This window comes from Brachionichthys hirsutus, unplaced genomic scaffold (genome assembly GCF_040956055.1).
Source record: "Brachionichthys hirsutus isolate HB-005 unplaced genomic scaffold, CSIRO-AGI_Bhir_v1 contig_790, whole genome shotgun sequence".
In the NCBI taxonomy this organism is placed as follows: Eukaryota; Metazoa; Chordata; class Actinopteri; order Lophiiformes; family Brachionichthyidae; genus Brachionichthys; species Brachionichthys hirsutus.
Window position 1 is genome coordinate 258,602 of NW_027180324.1, and position 13,181 is coordinate 271,782.

At 40.2% G+C, this 13,181-nt stretch overlaps 1 protein-coding gene across 1 annotated transcript in view; it reads right to left on the reverse strand.

Moving 5' to 3' along the window:
• The window catches only part of LOC137912750 (protein TANC1-like), an 87,485-nt gene that overhangs the window by 26,597 nt on the left and 47,707 nt on the right, over nt 1-13,181 (reverse strand). The window contains exons 7-9 of the mRNA XM_068756886.1: nt 3,554-3,676; nt 1,972-2,253; nt 1,521-1,675 (exon numbers count right to left, since the gene is read on the reverse strand). Of these exons, the coding sequence (XP_068612987.1) occupies nt 1,521-1,675; nt 1,972-2,253; nt 3,554-3,676 (560 nt within the window). The remainder of the gene's footprint in view (nt 1-1,520; nt 1,676-1,971; nt 2,254-3,553; nt 3,677-13,181) is intronic.

The window sequence follows — 13,181 nt, forward strand, 5'->3', positions numbered from 1 at the left end:
GTGTATAAGTAAGTATATAAATAAAGGGGTAGATTACAGAAACAAGGCTACAAAATCGCGCCATCGGCCCTCCTGACCTCCTCTGACTGACATTCACTGCTCACACAGGCAATGTGGGTGAAGTGTCTTGCCCAAGGACACAGCAACAGTGAGCACATGTGCCGGAAGTCGGAATCGAAACGCTGCCCTCTTGATCAGAGGACAAGCCGCTCAACCACCTGCACCCCCGTCACCCCAAGTCTGTATTAACAAATGCATTCAATGCAAGTTTCGCCAAAAACATTCTTTAAAGACTTAAATATAATTCCTCTTGATTGTTACTTAAAACCAGGTCCTAACCTCTGCCTGTAATATTATTATTATTTTTTTCATTATTTTTCTGTGATCAAAATGTTGTTGGTGTCAACCTTTGGACTTTGGAAAGTAGCACTAAGGGAAAATAGACAGGTGAAATCAGGACATATCAACCATGTTACACCACTTTTTGAGTCTCCTTCTTGCTCTCAGATACAGGTCCTTGTACCAACATGCTTGACCGGGCACAAGCCGGGGCCACACCCCGACAGGCTAAGCAGAAGCAAACAGCAAGCAGCATGAAGCATGCATTCAGCAACATTCACACACAATCTGCAGGGCTGTGTGGAGCCACAGATGTGTTTATTCGTGCTTTACAACATAAGCCCCGTGAAAGAATCATGTTTTCATTTGTTGACTCACTGCATTATCTTCCATAACAACGCTCTTTCTTTTCAGGTACCCTCTGCCTCGACCAACACAACTGTCTTCCTCGAGGGAGGGGCAAACTTTGTGTTTTCACAAACAGCTACCAACAAATCTCGCATCGTGTGACTTATACTAACTTCAAGTCTTCTACTCAATTCAAACAAGTCTGTGATATGAATGATCTCTGAAAAACCAATGGTGATGCAGTCTTTCATCATGTCAGCAGATTGCTGAGGAGCAGCCATATTTCATGTAATGAATGTCAAACAAATGAACATAAACACCCGTAAATCATACACAATCATATTAACATAAATCAACTGGGTACATTCCTTCTGCAGCCGTGTCGCTTACATACCAAAGCAACTAGACATCATAAACATATTTGTAATAAATGTCTGTGTAGGTTCTCACTCATCCAGGCCATGGTAAATCACAAAGAGCAAAAAAACGAAGAATCAATCTTTGTTTGCTGGTTTTCTGCTCCAACAGGAGTAAAAGCATCTGGACCCTCGACCAGTCTCTCAGAACTGAAGAAGCCTCTTGGATGAGAGGCAGAATGTCTTCAATCAAACTTGAACAAGTCCAGTGGATTTTTTGCTTTTTGCTCTTAGTGATTTGTAATAAATGGAAAGAATTCACAGGAAGAACACAAAAGGGAAACTAAGAGGGGCGGAATGATCAGTTTTGTACAGCTTCATAGTCATTTTAGGGTGGAGAATACAAATATTTTATTCTGCCTTCAGATTTCTTCAATATGTGACTTCTCCAGTATACAGTCTTGGCTTAAGTTGTACCTTTGCAGCCAGGCGTTTCACAGCCTCCTCCCTTTGTCGCTGCATCTCGGGGGTCCCCGGGCAGCTGTTGGTCCTCAGCGTGTTGGTAGCACTGGAAGGTGGAGTCGGCTGTGGCGGCTGGCTGAGAGGAAGTTCCGTGCTTGGTCCCCCACCACCTGGAAAACCACACAAGTCCGCATTAATAAATGTAGATTCATGTGTTTGTAAAAAAACATGTTGGCCATCTTGAATAAGTATTATTTAATGTAATTGCAAAAAAAGTAATAATAAAATCTATGTTTGCAAGTCATTCAAAGCCCTATTTTGTGAAATCAGCTGAGGAGTATTTTAGGCATCTGTTTATACATCCTCGCTTCACATTCTCACTCTGCAGGCTAATATGACAAAAAAGTGTATAACAACATTAAAAAAAGTTGAAACTTCCCAAAGGCAAAACACTGAAATTGATTACTTTTAGGTGAAGCACTTGGACTGTTGGAGGCGATCTGACGCATTCGGCCTCCGTGGCAGCTCAGTGCTACTAGCCGGGAGATAATGGCTGTCTTCCCATAACCAACACTGCCCACCATCACAGCACCATGACTCTTCATAGACTCTGTGGTCTTCAGGATATCTTCCAACTGCAGAAAGAGCCAATCGCGGCCCACAAACACAGAGTCTGTGGTGATGCTGGGAACCTCAAACAGCAGGGGCTTGAGCATGATGTCCACGGGTTTGTAAGGAGTGAAACGAGCTAAAGGAAAGTGGTTGGAAGGAGAAGGCTGAATTAGCCTTTTCTCATCATTCATCACAAAACATTTGCAGTAACAGAGATGCAGCGTATTAAACAAAAGCGTGACATAAGCTTCAATTGGCTTTTGTGATTACTTTTGCCACAGTCTCACACTCACAATATTGAAACATGAATCGCTTTAGCAGTTCAGCCTCCTCTGAGCAATATGCTGATGGAATGATGTAATATGTAAATGTGTGTGATCGTGTGATATTTAATTTATCTTTAAATGTTGAAAGATTTGATAATGTTGATCTTCCACATTGTAAAATACACATTAAAACCTTGATCTGCTTTTCTGGAGCTTTTCTGGAGCTCAGATACAAAGTGGAATCATCGTGAGTGGACTTAAGAGTGTTTTTAGTAATGCGTTGGTCTTATATAGCGCTTTTCTGGACACCCAAAGACGCTTTACATTGTGCATTATTCATTCACTCCATACTTGGTGGTGGTAAGCTACTAGCTGTCAGTCTTTATTATTTATTTTTATCCGAGTTGTTTACTGTGCTGGCTAAGGCTGTGTCTCTTGTGCGTTGATGCCCACGTCTACTTCACTTCCAAATGTCTAAGAGCTGTACCTTTAAGTGTCATATAACTGTCTGAGTTGTCTAAGTTATGGAAGAATACATTCACCACACAATTAAGAATTTTTTTTTTGTGTATTTAATGATATACTGTATTACATTATGCATGATCTTATCAAAAATGTACTTTGTATGATTCCTCTTGGAAATATTGCAGTTAGTAACATATGAAAGAGAAAACTTGCAGCGAGCCAAGGAAGCATCACATATATTTTTCCATTGAGCTAAATGTTTGAAGAAAATGTATTTTCTATTGCACTGGTGTGCGAGTGTAAGTGGTTCAGACTTAAAGCATAAGAACGGCTTTGTTCACCTTTACATTCTTGTACAGTGGATTTTAGCTTCAACAGTGACCGTAAGAGTTGAGCTCTGAATTTAAGATCTAATGTGAAGGCTGTTCATGAATTCTAGCACATATCACATAAAAACTAACACTGTTGCATGAAACCAAAGCAATGCTAACCATGTCACTCTCATAATACTTTACACATTTTCAATCCAATTAGATGTTAGTTTCCTTAAATACTGCAGTTCTTGTCTTTTGACAGTAACTTTGAAGAGAAGGGGGGGAAAGCAAAGCGTACATGTTTTAATTACTATTATGTCAATGGATGGTAAGGTTTACAGCCTATATAAACATCCTATGTATCTCTATTGATAACTTGCATAGCAGTCACCTCTAGCATCCTGAGGTGGCCGTCCTCCTGTATTATGCCAGGGTAGGCGAATGGACGTTCTGAGTGGGGTGTTCCGCTGTTCATCAAGAAAGCTCAGGTCTTCCAGCTTTGTGGAACTAGTTGCTGTAAACAGAGATGCAGACAGAGATAAAGACAATGTGAAACATACTTGAGTACATAACAATGAAAAGTACAGAAGAAACACAGACATGGATGAGATTTTGAGGCATATTGCTCTGAAAAGACGAGAGAGTGTGCTGACATTTCGCCGTTTGCTTGAAGCAATGTGTGTAGAGTAAACTTCAGCAGAAACAATAAACCGATAGATAACTAAATCAAGAACGATGCAGCGTTCTTTGATTTGAGCTGACAGCTACACACAGTATCGCAGGGAGACGTTTGCATAAACACTCCTGCTGGGGTGTACAGATAGAGAGCAGATTACCCACACCTTACAAAAACACAACGAGGCATCAAAGAATCGCAGAACGCCAGGTTCTACTACAGGATCAATGTTATATTGCAGAGGAGCCATTCATTACAGTCACTTTGCTTGTAATTACAGGACATTCCGGTGCAATTTAAGCCCCATAATGAAAAACAACGCATGAAATAAATGCACAGGGGCAAATACTATTACAAATAAGTACCAAGTATGAAATAACACTATCCCAATTACTGTTCAAGTTACAAATCCATTTGGCGTAAAATAATCTGTTCTACTGCAGGTTCATCCGTCAACATTTTAAAATGTAATGGACCCTGGAAAAAGCTCTTTTACAATAAATTATGTTTTCTACTATTAAGTGCAGAGTGTCTCCTGAAATGAAATTCTATACATAAACAACTTCATGAACCAGATAACTTTCTGTTTGAACAACCACACACGGTCTGCAAACATAATTGAGATTTGCATCAGTGCAACAAGGTTGTTCTTCCATTTGCTGCTCACTGTTAAACAATTTTATCACCATGGTGATCTATGCTCGCTCAGCCCTCAGACCAGGATGAAAGACTCGTCTTTACAAGGCTCACCTTGGAGAGACTGTCACACACTTCATTTTTTTCTCTTTGCTCCCCCTCTCTCTCTTCACCTGGGTGCCAACGTATTGCCTGGAATGTCCCACTAATTAAGACTTGTCTGCCAACAGTGGAAGCTGCCATCAATGCAACTTAGACTGGAATAAAACAAGCCTTTCATTGATGCCTTTACACAATTCTTCACACTCAATTCAATAGAAAAAGTTGTCAACTTTCTAATAAAGCTAAGAAATCACAAATAAGCACAGAATTTGTGGTCAGTAACGTGGAACAATAGAGCACAAATACTTGGAGTGAAGCTGATTCTGAAGCAATGCTGAACGGCTACGTACACAGAGTGAATTCTCAAAGTGCTCCCCTTGATCTCAGCATGGAAAATAGGAAGGCATGCATACAAGAAAGTAAGCAGAGGGCAGGCATCAGCTTAAGCCCTGGAGAGAGCTAATCTACACATCACATTTACATGTGCTTCATACATTTGGATACAAGCACAAAGTTTTGGTAATCAACTCAATAAAATGCTGAAAAGGGAAAGGATGAGATGAAATAGAAATGGGAAGCCAATAATTATAGTCTCCAGTGGCTGATTGCATTTTGTAATAGGGAGCCTCTATACTTTAATCAATCAGGCAGGAACGGAGAGCCTCATTATCAGTCATCACCATCATGGAGAGGCAGAGCAGTAGATACAGTATAATGTACTTATAAATAAGCAAATGGATATGGCATACATACTGTAAGAGGTGGGGATAAAAATCCAATTTATGAAGCAAATCACCACTAAAACCTAAAACTAACATATGGAAGAGGGATTTATTTCCCCTTTGGATCCCACTTCTAAAGGATTTTTGAAGTGTAGAACGGAAAAGCCAAATCGATCCTTATTCTAACACCTCATTGCCCATGGGTTCAATAATCCAGGATGAAAGGAAATATCATATTTTCCGGACTATAAATCTTGCTTTTTTTCATAGTTTGGCTGGTCTTGCGACTTATACTCAGGTGCAACTTATATATTTAAATATGTACAGTAAACCCCCAGTTATCTGCATTTCCAACTCAAGTATCTGCAACGGGTTTTTCATCGTGAGCATTTTCTTTACTTATTTCTCACCACTATTTTTCCAAAGCTAAGAATTCTCCCTGGAAGCCATCATATCTCTGCACAGCCCCTCTTCAATTCCATTTCTGCCCTCAGTCTGCAGATTGCTTTCTATTCTTCCTACATCTCCACTCATTGATCACACGTACACATGATACTTTAATGTCTGTGCTCTTGGTGACATTGACACATCTGTGCAGCGTCAGATTGTAAATGGGGTAAGTTTTTCCTCAGGGAGCTCTGCGCTTTGAAACCTTTAGTTCTGTGTTTCTCATGATATAACAAAGGGACCAGAGCTCCTCTGTTCCAAACACAGTCCCTCTTATCTCCCTGACTTGACATCCTTCCTCTTTACACATGGATATACTCAGTAACCCATCGACTTGGCTCTTGACTTACCTTTTTCAAGTTGAAGGAGTTCATTTTAACCATTGCGTGACACTGTATGAGTTCCAGCGAAAGAGAAGTATAAACGGTAGCATTAATGCAGACGGTCTTAGTTAAAGTGTAACAAGTACTGAAGGCAAAACTGACAGATTATGACTGTGAAAATCATAATCCTGGTTTCAATTTGTTCTAAAATATAAGCATTGACTAGAAAAATTGTGTCCCAAAACAAAGATGCCCAGACTTCTAGAAAAATACATGCAAGGAAAGGGTCAGAGCAATTTGGGGTTCAGTGTCTTGCCCAAGGACACTTCGACATGCAGACAGTCAGAGCTGGGATTCAATGTTATAAATAGAAAAGCACTCAGAGCGCAGACCTCCACCGAGCAGCTCATTCCCCTCCTAATTGGATGTACACCATCCACATGGTGATCTGGATTATCATCAAAAGGTTTTAATTGTTCTTGGTATCTTTATTCATCAACCAAAAGTAAAAGTGAACTGGAGTTGATTTCTGAATCCATAAATAGGGTTTTCAATGTTAAAATTTTATATGATTTTTAACTGATTACATTCTGGATTCTATCATGATTGTGAGACAGAGGCCCCCACCCCACAAGACTGTGTCAAATTCCATAAACATTGGTCAATAATCAACCGAGATATTGAGGAACAATGTTAACGAACGATTCAAAGTGATGTTGTACTATCCAGAATCCAGGATCTCTTCTGGATAGTCACCAAAATGTAATCATCTCTTCCTGGTAACATTCCCAACATTTCCTGAACATTTCATTAAGATCCGTCCAGAACCTTTTGAGTTATCTTGCTAACAGACAGAACCCGGCGATTACATAACCTCCAGCTCGCCTCAGCAGAGGTAATAACAGCAATAAGCTAGTCATATATTTTTACAACTATGCAATTTGCACATAAATACAGTTATTTAACAGCATGTTAAGGAGTAGTTACATTTATTTTACATTTCAGTATATTTACACTGTTACGGTCACAACTGGCCCTTTGAGGGCCTCCATAATGCTGATGTGGCCCTCGGAGAAATTGAGTTTGACAGCCCTGCTCTAACCTACAAACAAAAGAGAGTAATAGGACTGCTACTTTTACCATAGCAGAATAAGCATGATATATTCTTTATTTATTCTCGTCTTACTATTTGTATATCTGAATGTTCCATTTTTCAATTGTTCAGAATGAGCCTTAGACCAACTTTCTGCTACTGTACTTTCGGCTTGTCCCGTGAGGGGTCGCCACAGCAAATCAACTTTCTCCACTTCACCCTGTCCTTTGCATCGTCCTCCCCAACACCAGCCACTCTCATGTCTTCCCTCACTATGTCCATGTATCTTCTCCTGGGTCGACCTCTAGTCCTGTTCCCTGGCAGTTCTATCCTCAGCATCCTTCTACCAATATAGTCCCTGTCTCTCCTCTGGACATGTCCAAACCATCAAAGTCTGTCCTCTCTGGCCTGATCTCCAAAACGTCTAACCTTCACTGTCCCATTTATTGCCTCATTTCTAATCTTATCAAACCTGGTCACTCCCAAGGAGAACCTCAGCATCTTCATCTCCTCCACTTCTAGCTCTGCCTCCTTCTCCTCCGTCTTTTCCTCAGAGCCACTGTCTCTAAGCGTGAATCATGGCTGGACTCATCATTGTCTTGTAGACCTTTCCCTTCGTCCTCGCTGACACTCTCCTATCACAGAGCACACGTGATACTTTCCTCCACCTGTTCCAGCCTGCCTGCAAATGGTTCTTCACTTCCTTTCCACATTCTCCATCACTCTGCACTGTTGACCCGAGGTAGCTGAAGTCCTCTACCTTCTTTACGTCTCTTCCTTGTAACTTCACTGTTCCCCCTGGGAGCTTCTCATTTACACATACACCGTACTCCGTTTTACTCTTACTCGCCTTCTCTAAATCCTCCTCTTCCTGCCTTAGATCAAATTACAATCATGGAAAATAAATGTAACATTCCTAAAAAATATCAGTACTTGATTGCTGTTTTTTTTTTTTTTCATTATTTTTTGTTACAAATTGGTTTTAAATTATGATGGACTTGTGGTTAGTAGGAGATTGCAGAGGAGAAAAAAATAATAAAATAAAAAAACAGTTATGAGCTCTTCATATGTAAAGAGAAGCACAAGGACCTGAAATATTAAACAAAGCAGTAAAACATTATGCAAGCACCATGTTAGGGATTTTTTGTAATACAAATTGAGAAAGTCAGTGTGGGGTGATACAGGTTTATGCTTGAGAAATTCAGCCCCAAAGAAATTGTCTACAAATCTGAGCACATACATTAGCTCTTTAAAACACCTGCCATGTTTACAATGATAGTGCAGACATGCTCATCTTTATCAGTTATTAATGTTCTATTCTCAGAGTGGTATGTTTGAAGAGCATGAGTAATAAAGTATAATATGATAAATGCATAAATGCAGACAAAATAATTGTGCAGTTTCTTTCGAGTACATAATTCTAACCAGAGAGGTGTTATTAAAGCCTATAAGCGTCTTTGGTGGTAAAGATGAGAACACGCTGGTCATTTGAAGTTGTTCCGGTGAATGAGTGGCAGACTTTTAAAAGGCTCTCCACAACTCAAGTGGATTGATTGATCCTTACAAGCATTTTTATATTGCTACTGCTGTGACATAGAGGCACTAACATTTCACTAAGAATAGATGTTTTAAAATGTCACCTTTTCAGAGATGGGTTATCTATTTATTCTTTTTGCTTCATTTTCAATCTGTAACTAAACAGATCAGTATTTACATAAAGTTGGAGTCAGGTTACAATTCTGCACCCACCTGAAGCAAAAAGACATTGTCCAATATTTAAGGCAGAAAATATCCTCTCACATACTGAAGAAAACGTGAGAAAATAGGAGACAGAGCAGAGACGTCATGCTTTCCTCCTTCCAAAGACACTAACAAGAGCTTGTTGCTGCTACCCAGGGCTTTGATAAGGAACAGCATATCCTTGAGGCGGTCCATAGAACCTCATTAAGGATCATGACGGAAACCAGTTTCAACAGTGAAGTTAGCACAGATCATGGCTTTAGCTATTAGATCAGTGGACTCTTGAGGAGAAACAAGTGTGTATATGACTTAGACGATACTTCTATGCAGCAAAGCACTCCTGATGCGTGATAGCATCATTCTTGAACCGCAGTCATCCCAACACAATCTCCCTGTACTGGGAATATCACTGGAAACCACTCAAGCTAAGACAACCAATATCAAAGACAGGACAGACACATGCATGGAAACCATTTCACAGATCAAGCTGTGTGTTGCTTTTTAGACAGGGTCACTGGATAAAATGTTAGTGTTGACAACCTGGCAAGAATGTTCATCCTGACATCATTAAACACATGCAAGTACTTTCCCATAGAACATAATGCACGGTCCTCTGATTAATCAAAGATAGAAAACACCATTTCAGGAAAATGGTCTGAAGATGGCAGATCTAGTGAGTGTATTTCAATGAAATAGAGATGTAATAGAGAGACAACAGTTTACCTACATTTAACTCTTATCTGATAATTATAGACGTTTGTGTGAATTAAATTCATGAAAAAAAAGAATCCTGATAGACGTTGGGTGGCACAATGAGGTAGTGGGAGTCTCTGTTGCCCCACATTCCAAAAACATGCAATGTCTGTGAACTGGTGACTGTAAATGCCTGTCGGTGTGAATGTAACTGAGAATAGACTATGTGTAGCCCAGGGTATACACCTCGTCTCTCCCCCACCGCTGCAACTCCACACAGAATGCATGTAATAGAAAATAATTATGATTATACATAATTAAGCAGACACTGTTAGATTTATGAGATATGGAAAATCAGAGATTTTCATGAAAAATTGTGACTGTGTCTCAAAGAGACAATCTGCTGATGCTGATATTCCAAACTGCTGCTGAATTTAGGTCTGGCAAGTGGTGCGAGACAATATTTATGTAATTTTCCACATCATTTGCAGGCTTTGCACACTGTTACTGGAGCTCCTCCAGCAGTCCATGGACAAGCTAGCTACCCTATGAAAGCAAATGCAAATAACACTTTCAGCAATAAGATGAAATTCCTTCCACATACTTGACATTCTAGAGGCCCAGATATACATCCTTAGATAGGCAGCTGCAGAAAATATATACGTTGCCTCAAAGAAAGGTTTTGCTCACAGTCTGCACTGTGTGGCTGTACCCAGGTCTAGCAGTTTGGCATATTGATCACTATAAATGAGCCTGGCACTTGTTCCAGAACCTAAAGGAGTCACTTTGATGTTTTCATTCATTTTCTGAACCGCTTTGTCTGTTACCGGGTCGCCGGTTGTGCTGGAGCCTATCCCAGCAGTCAACGGGTGAGAGGCGGGGTACACCCTGGACAAGCCGCCAGTTCATCGCAGGGCCACACATAGACAGACAATCATTCACACGCACACACTCAGACCTATGGGCCATTTAGTGTAACCAATTCACCTAATTTGCATGTTTTTGGTGGTGGGAAAACGCCAGAGAACCCGCAGAACATCACAGAAAGGCCGAACGTCATATTCGAACCTGTGAGCTCCTTGTCGTGAGGGAACAGCGCTTACCACTGCGCCACCATGCCACCCTTGATGTTTTCATTGATATTTCAAATGGAGAAAATTTAATGTTTCAAATGTCAACATTATTCTAGTAAAAGTTCAGCAATTAACAGACAATTGAATCCAGAATGAAATTAAGTTAAATTGTTTTAACAGTACTAATGAAAATGATTTAATTTAAACAGGCTAATAAACATTTGGACCTTTATTTTTTCAGGGTGAGTTTATTTTACTTATACCGTGCACACAACTGCATGAATGGGTAATATCACTAGTCATTGAGTTGACAATGGCTGGTTGGAAAATGTACAATATCACTCAAGCCTACATGTTAGATCATTAAATAACAAGGCATTGGTGCTGTAACAACAAAAATAATGAATGAATGGTATATTTGGTTGATTGATGCATTTAAATCAGGACAATTAAATCAATACATTTCCAGAATACAAACAAATCAATTTAACCAAAAAGGAATAGGCTGACGTAATGCTTAAAACAACAAAAAGAGAAAAGTTGTATTATTTTCTAGCTTCAGTGGTGAACAGTTCTAAATAAAATATGTTGCCCACAAGGTCAAACACATCCATCTATTCAGCTATTTCCCCATCTCATATTATAAAGACTGGCTATCGAAGCTTGTCCACATTTTCCTTTTCACAGTCACAGTCTCTCTGGTTCGTTCCCAGTTCCCAGTCCAGGTAAGGCAGGGGTCCCCAACCACCGGGCCGTGAGGCATTTGTTACCGGGCCGCAAAGAAAGAACAACTAACGTACACAATTTCCGTTGTATCGATTATTAGCGTCTAAAAGGTGTTTTATTTTGAAAAACGACCGGATTTTCTCCAACGTAACAATCGCGTCTTGATACGTTGCAAAAAAAAACCCAGCCGTGAACTCGCGAAAATTAATAAAAAGAAACAAAAGTCTTTGGAGAGCTTCTTTGCCGAGGAAAAAAGTCCAACTGAGGAGGAAGAAGAGGAGGAAGAAGCGGAGGCGTTGACCTCCAAGAAGAGAAACCAGGACTAAGACTTAAAACTCGGGTTTCTCGGTAAAACAGCTGACTGGCTGACTGGCTTTGTTAACGAGCAATGAAGGGTTCAAATCTGCTTCGGGACATAGAGAACAAGAATCTGGATTAAAAGACAAGAACTCTGGATTAAAAAACAAGAATGTGGAATTTATGAAACAAAAAACCATGAAGGACAAGTAATTATTGGGACAACAATTTATGGTGAGTAGGTGTTGTGTTATTGCAAGTGCATAATATAAAGTTTATTGGTAAGATTACATTCCTCTTTTTAAATGTAATTATACCCCCCCCCCCCCGGTCTGTGAAAAAAATTCACGGCATAAAACCGGTCCGTGGCAGGAAAAAGGTTGGGGACCACTGAGGTAAGGCATGTACATAATAACCCCAGCCTGTTCTGAGTCTGCCCCGGGGTATCCAGTTAGTGGATTGGCTCATGGAACTTAACCAGCGCTTTCACACTTCAAGGAACACTGACCGACTTAATTGCAAATGTCTATGCTTCCCACACAGTGCCTAAGGTACGCTCATACACCCTGCAGAGAAAAAGCTTTTTGCAGCTTATACAGAAAAAATGTGAACAGTTTCTAAACTTTTCACCAAAAGTTAAACTGTAAGCTCCTGTTCACCACAGATATCAGTGAGAATACGCATTAAATGAAAGGAAAGAGTGCTGCCCGGTGGCGCAGGGGTAAGCGCTGTTGCCACACAGCAAGGAGGTCACAGGTTCAAATCTGACTTGTGGCCTTTCTGGGAGGGGTTTGCATGTTCTCCCCGTGTCTGCGTAGGTTCTCTCCAGGTTCCTCCCACCACCAAAAGGTGAATTGGTTACACTAAATTGTCCACACTGTGTGTGTGAATGGTTATCTGTCTATGTGTGGCCCTGTGTTGAACTGGCAGCTTATCCAGGGTGCACCACCTCTCGCCCTGAAAAGAAAGAGCTCTTTACCTTAAACATCATCCCTAACAGTAACGGTCTATTATAAGTTGTGCATTAAGGCTGTTTCTTTGTTTGGAACTCATCCAACATCTTACACCCAACTGTTGGCCCTGAGAGACTTGATCTCAATCAAAGCAAAAGTCACCTAATGGGAGATACCCATGATTCTCAAGCAGCGTGCTAAAAATGTTAGTCAGGACTGGAGTTGCCGACTCTCATCCTAATTCTATGGGACATAAATTATGACAAAGTAGTGCCTTTATGATTTGCTTTAGATATACCCTGTCAGCCTATGGCGCCAGACAGATTATGTAAATGAATGAAATGTAAAATTAAATCAATGAAAATTGTGGCTAATCTACATGAATTAAATAATTGCTACTTTATCCAAGTAAATGCATTTCATAAAGTAACAGATAAAAACTTTCAAAACCTTTCAACCTCCAGGTCCTCTAATAAGTGGCTAGAGATAAATCATTCATCTCCTTTCATTCTAGGTTGTGCATCAGCACTTTCAATCA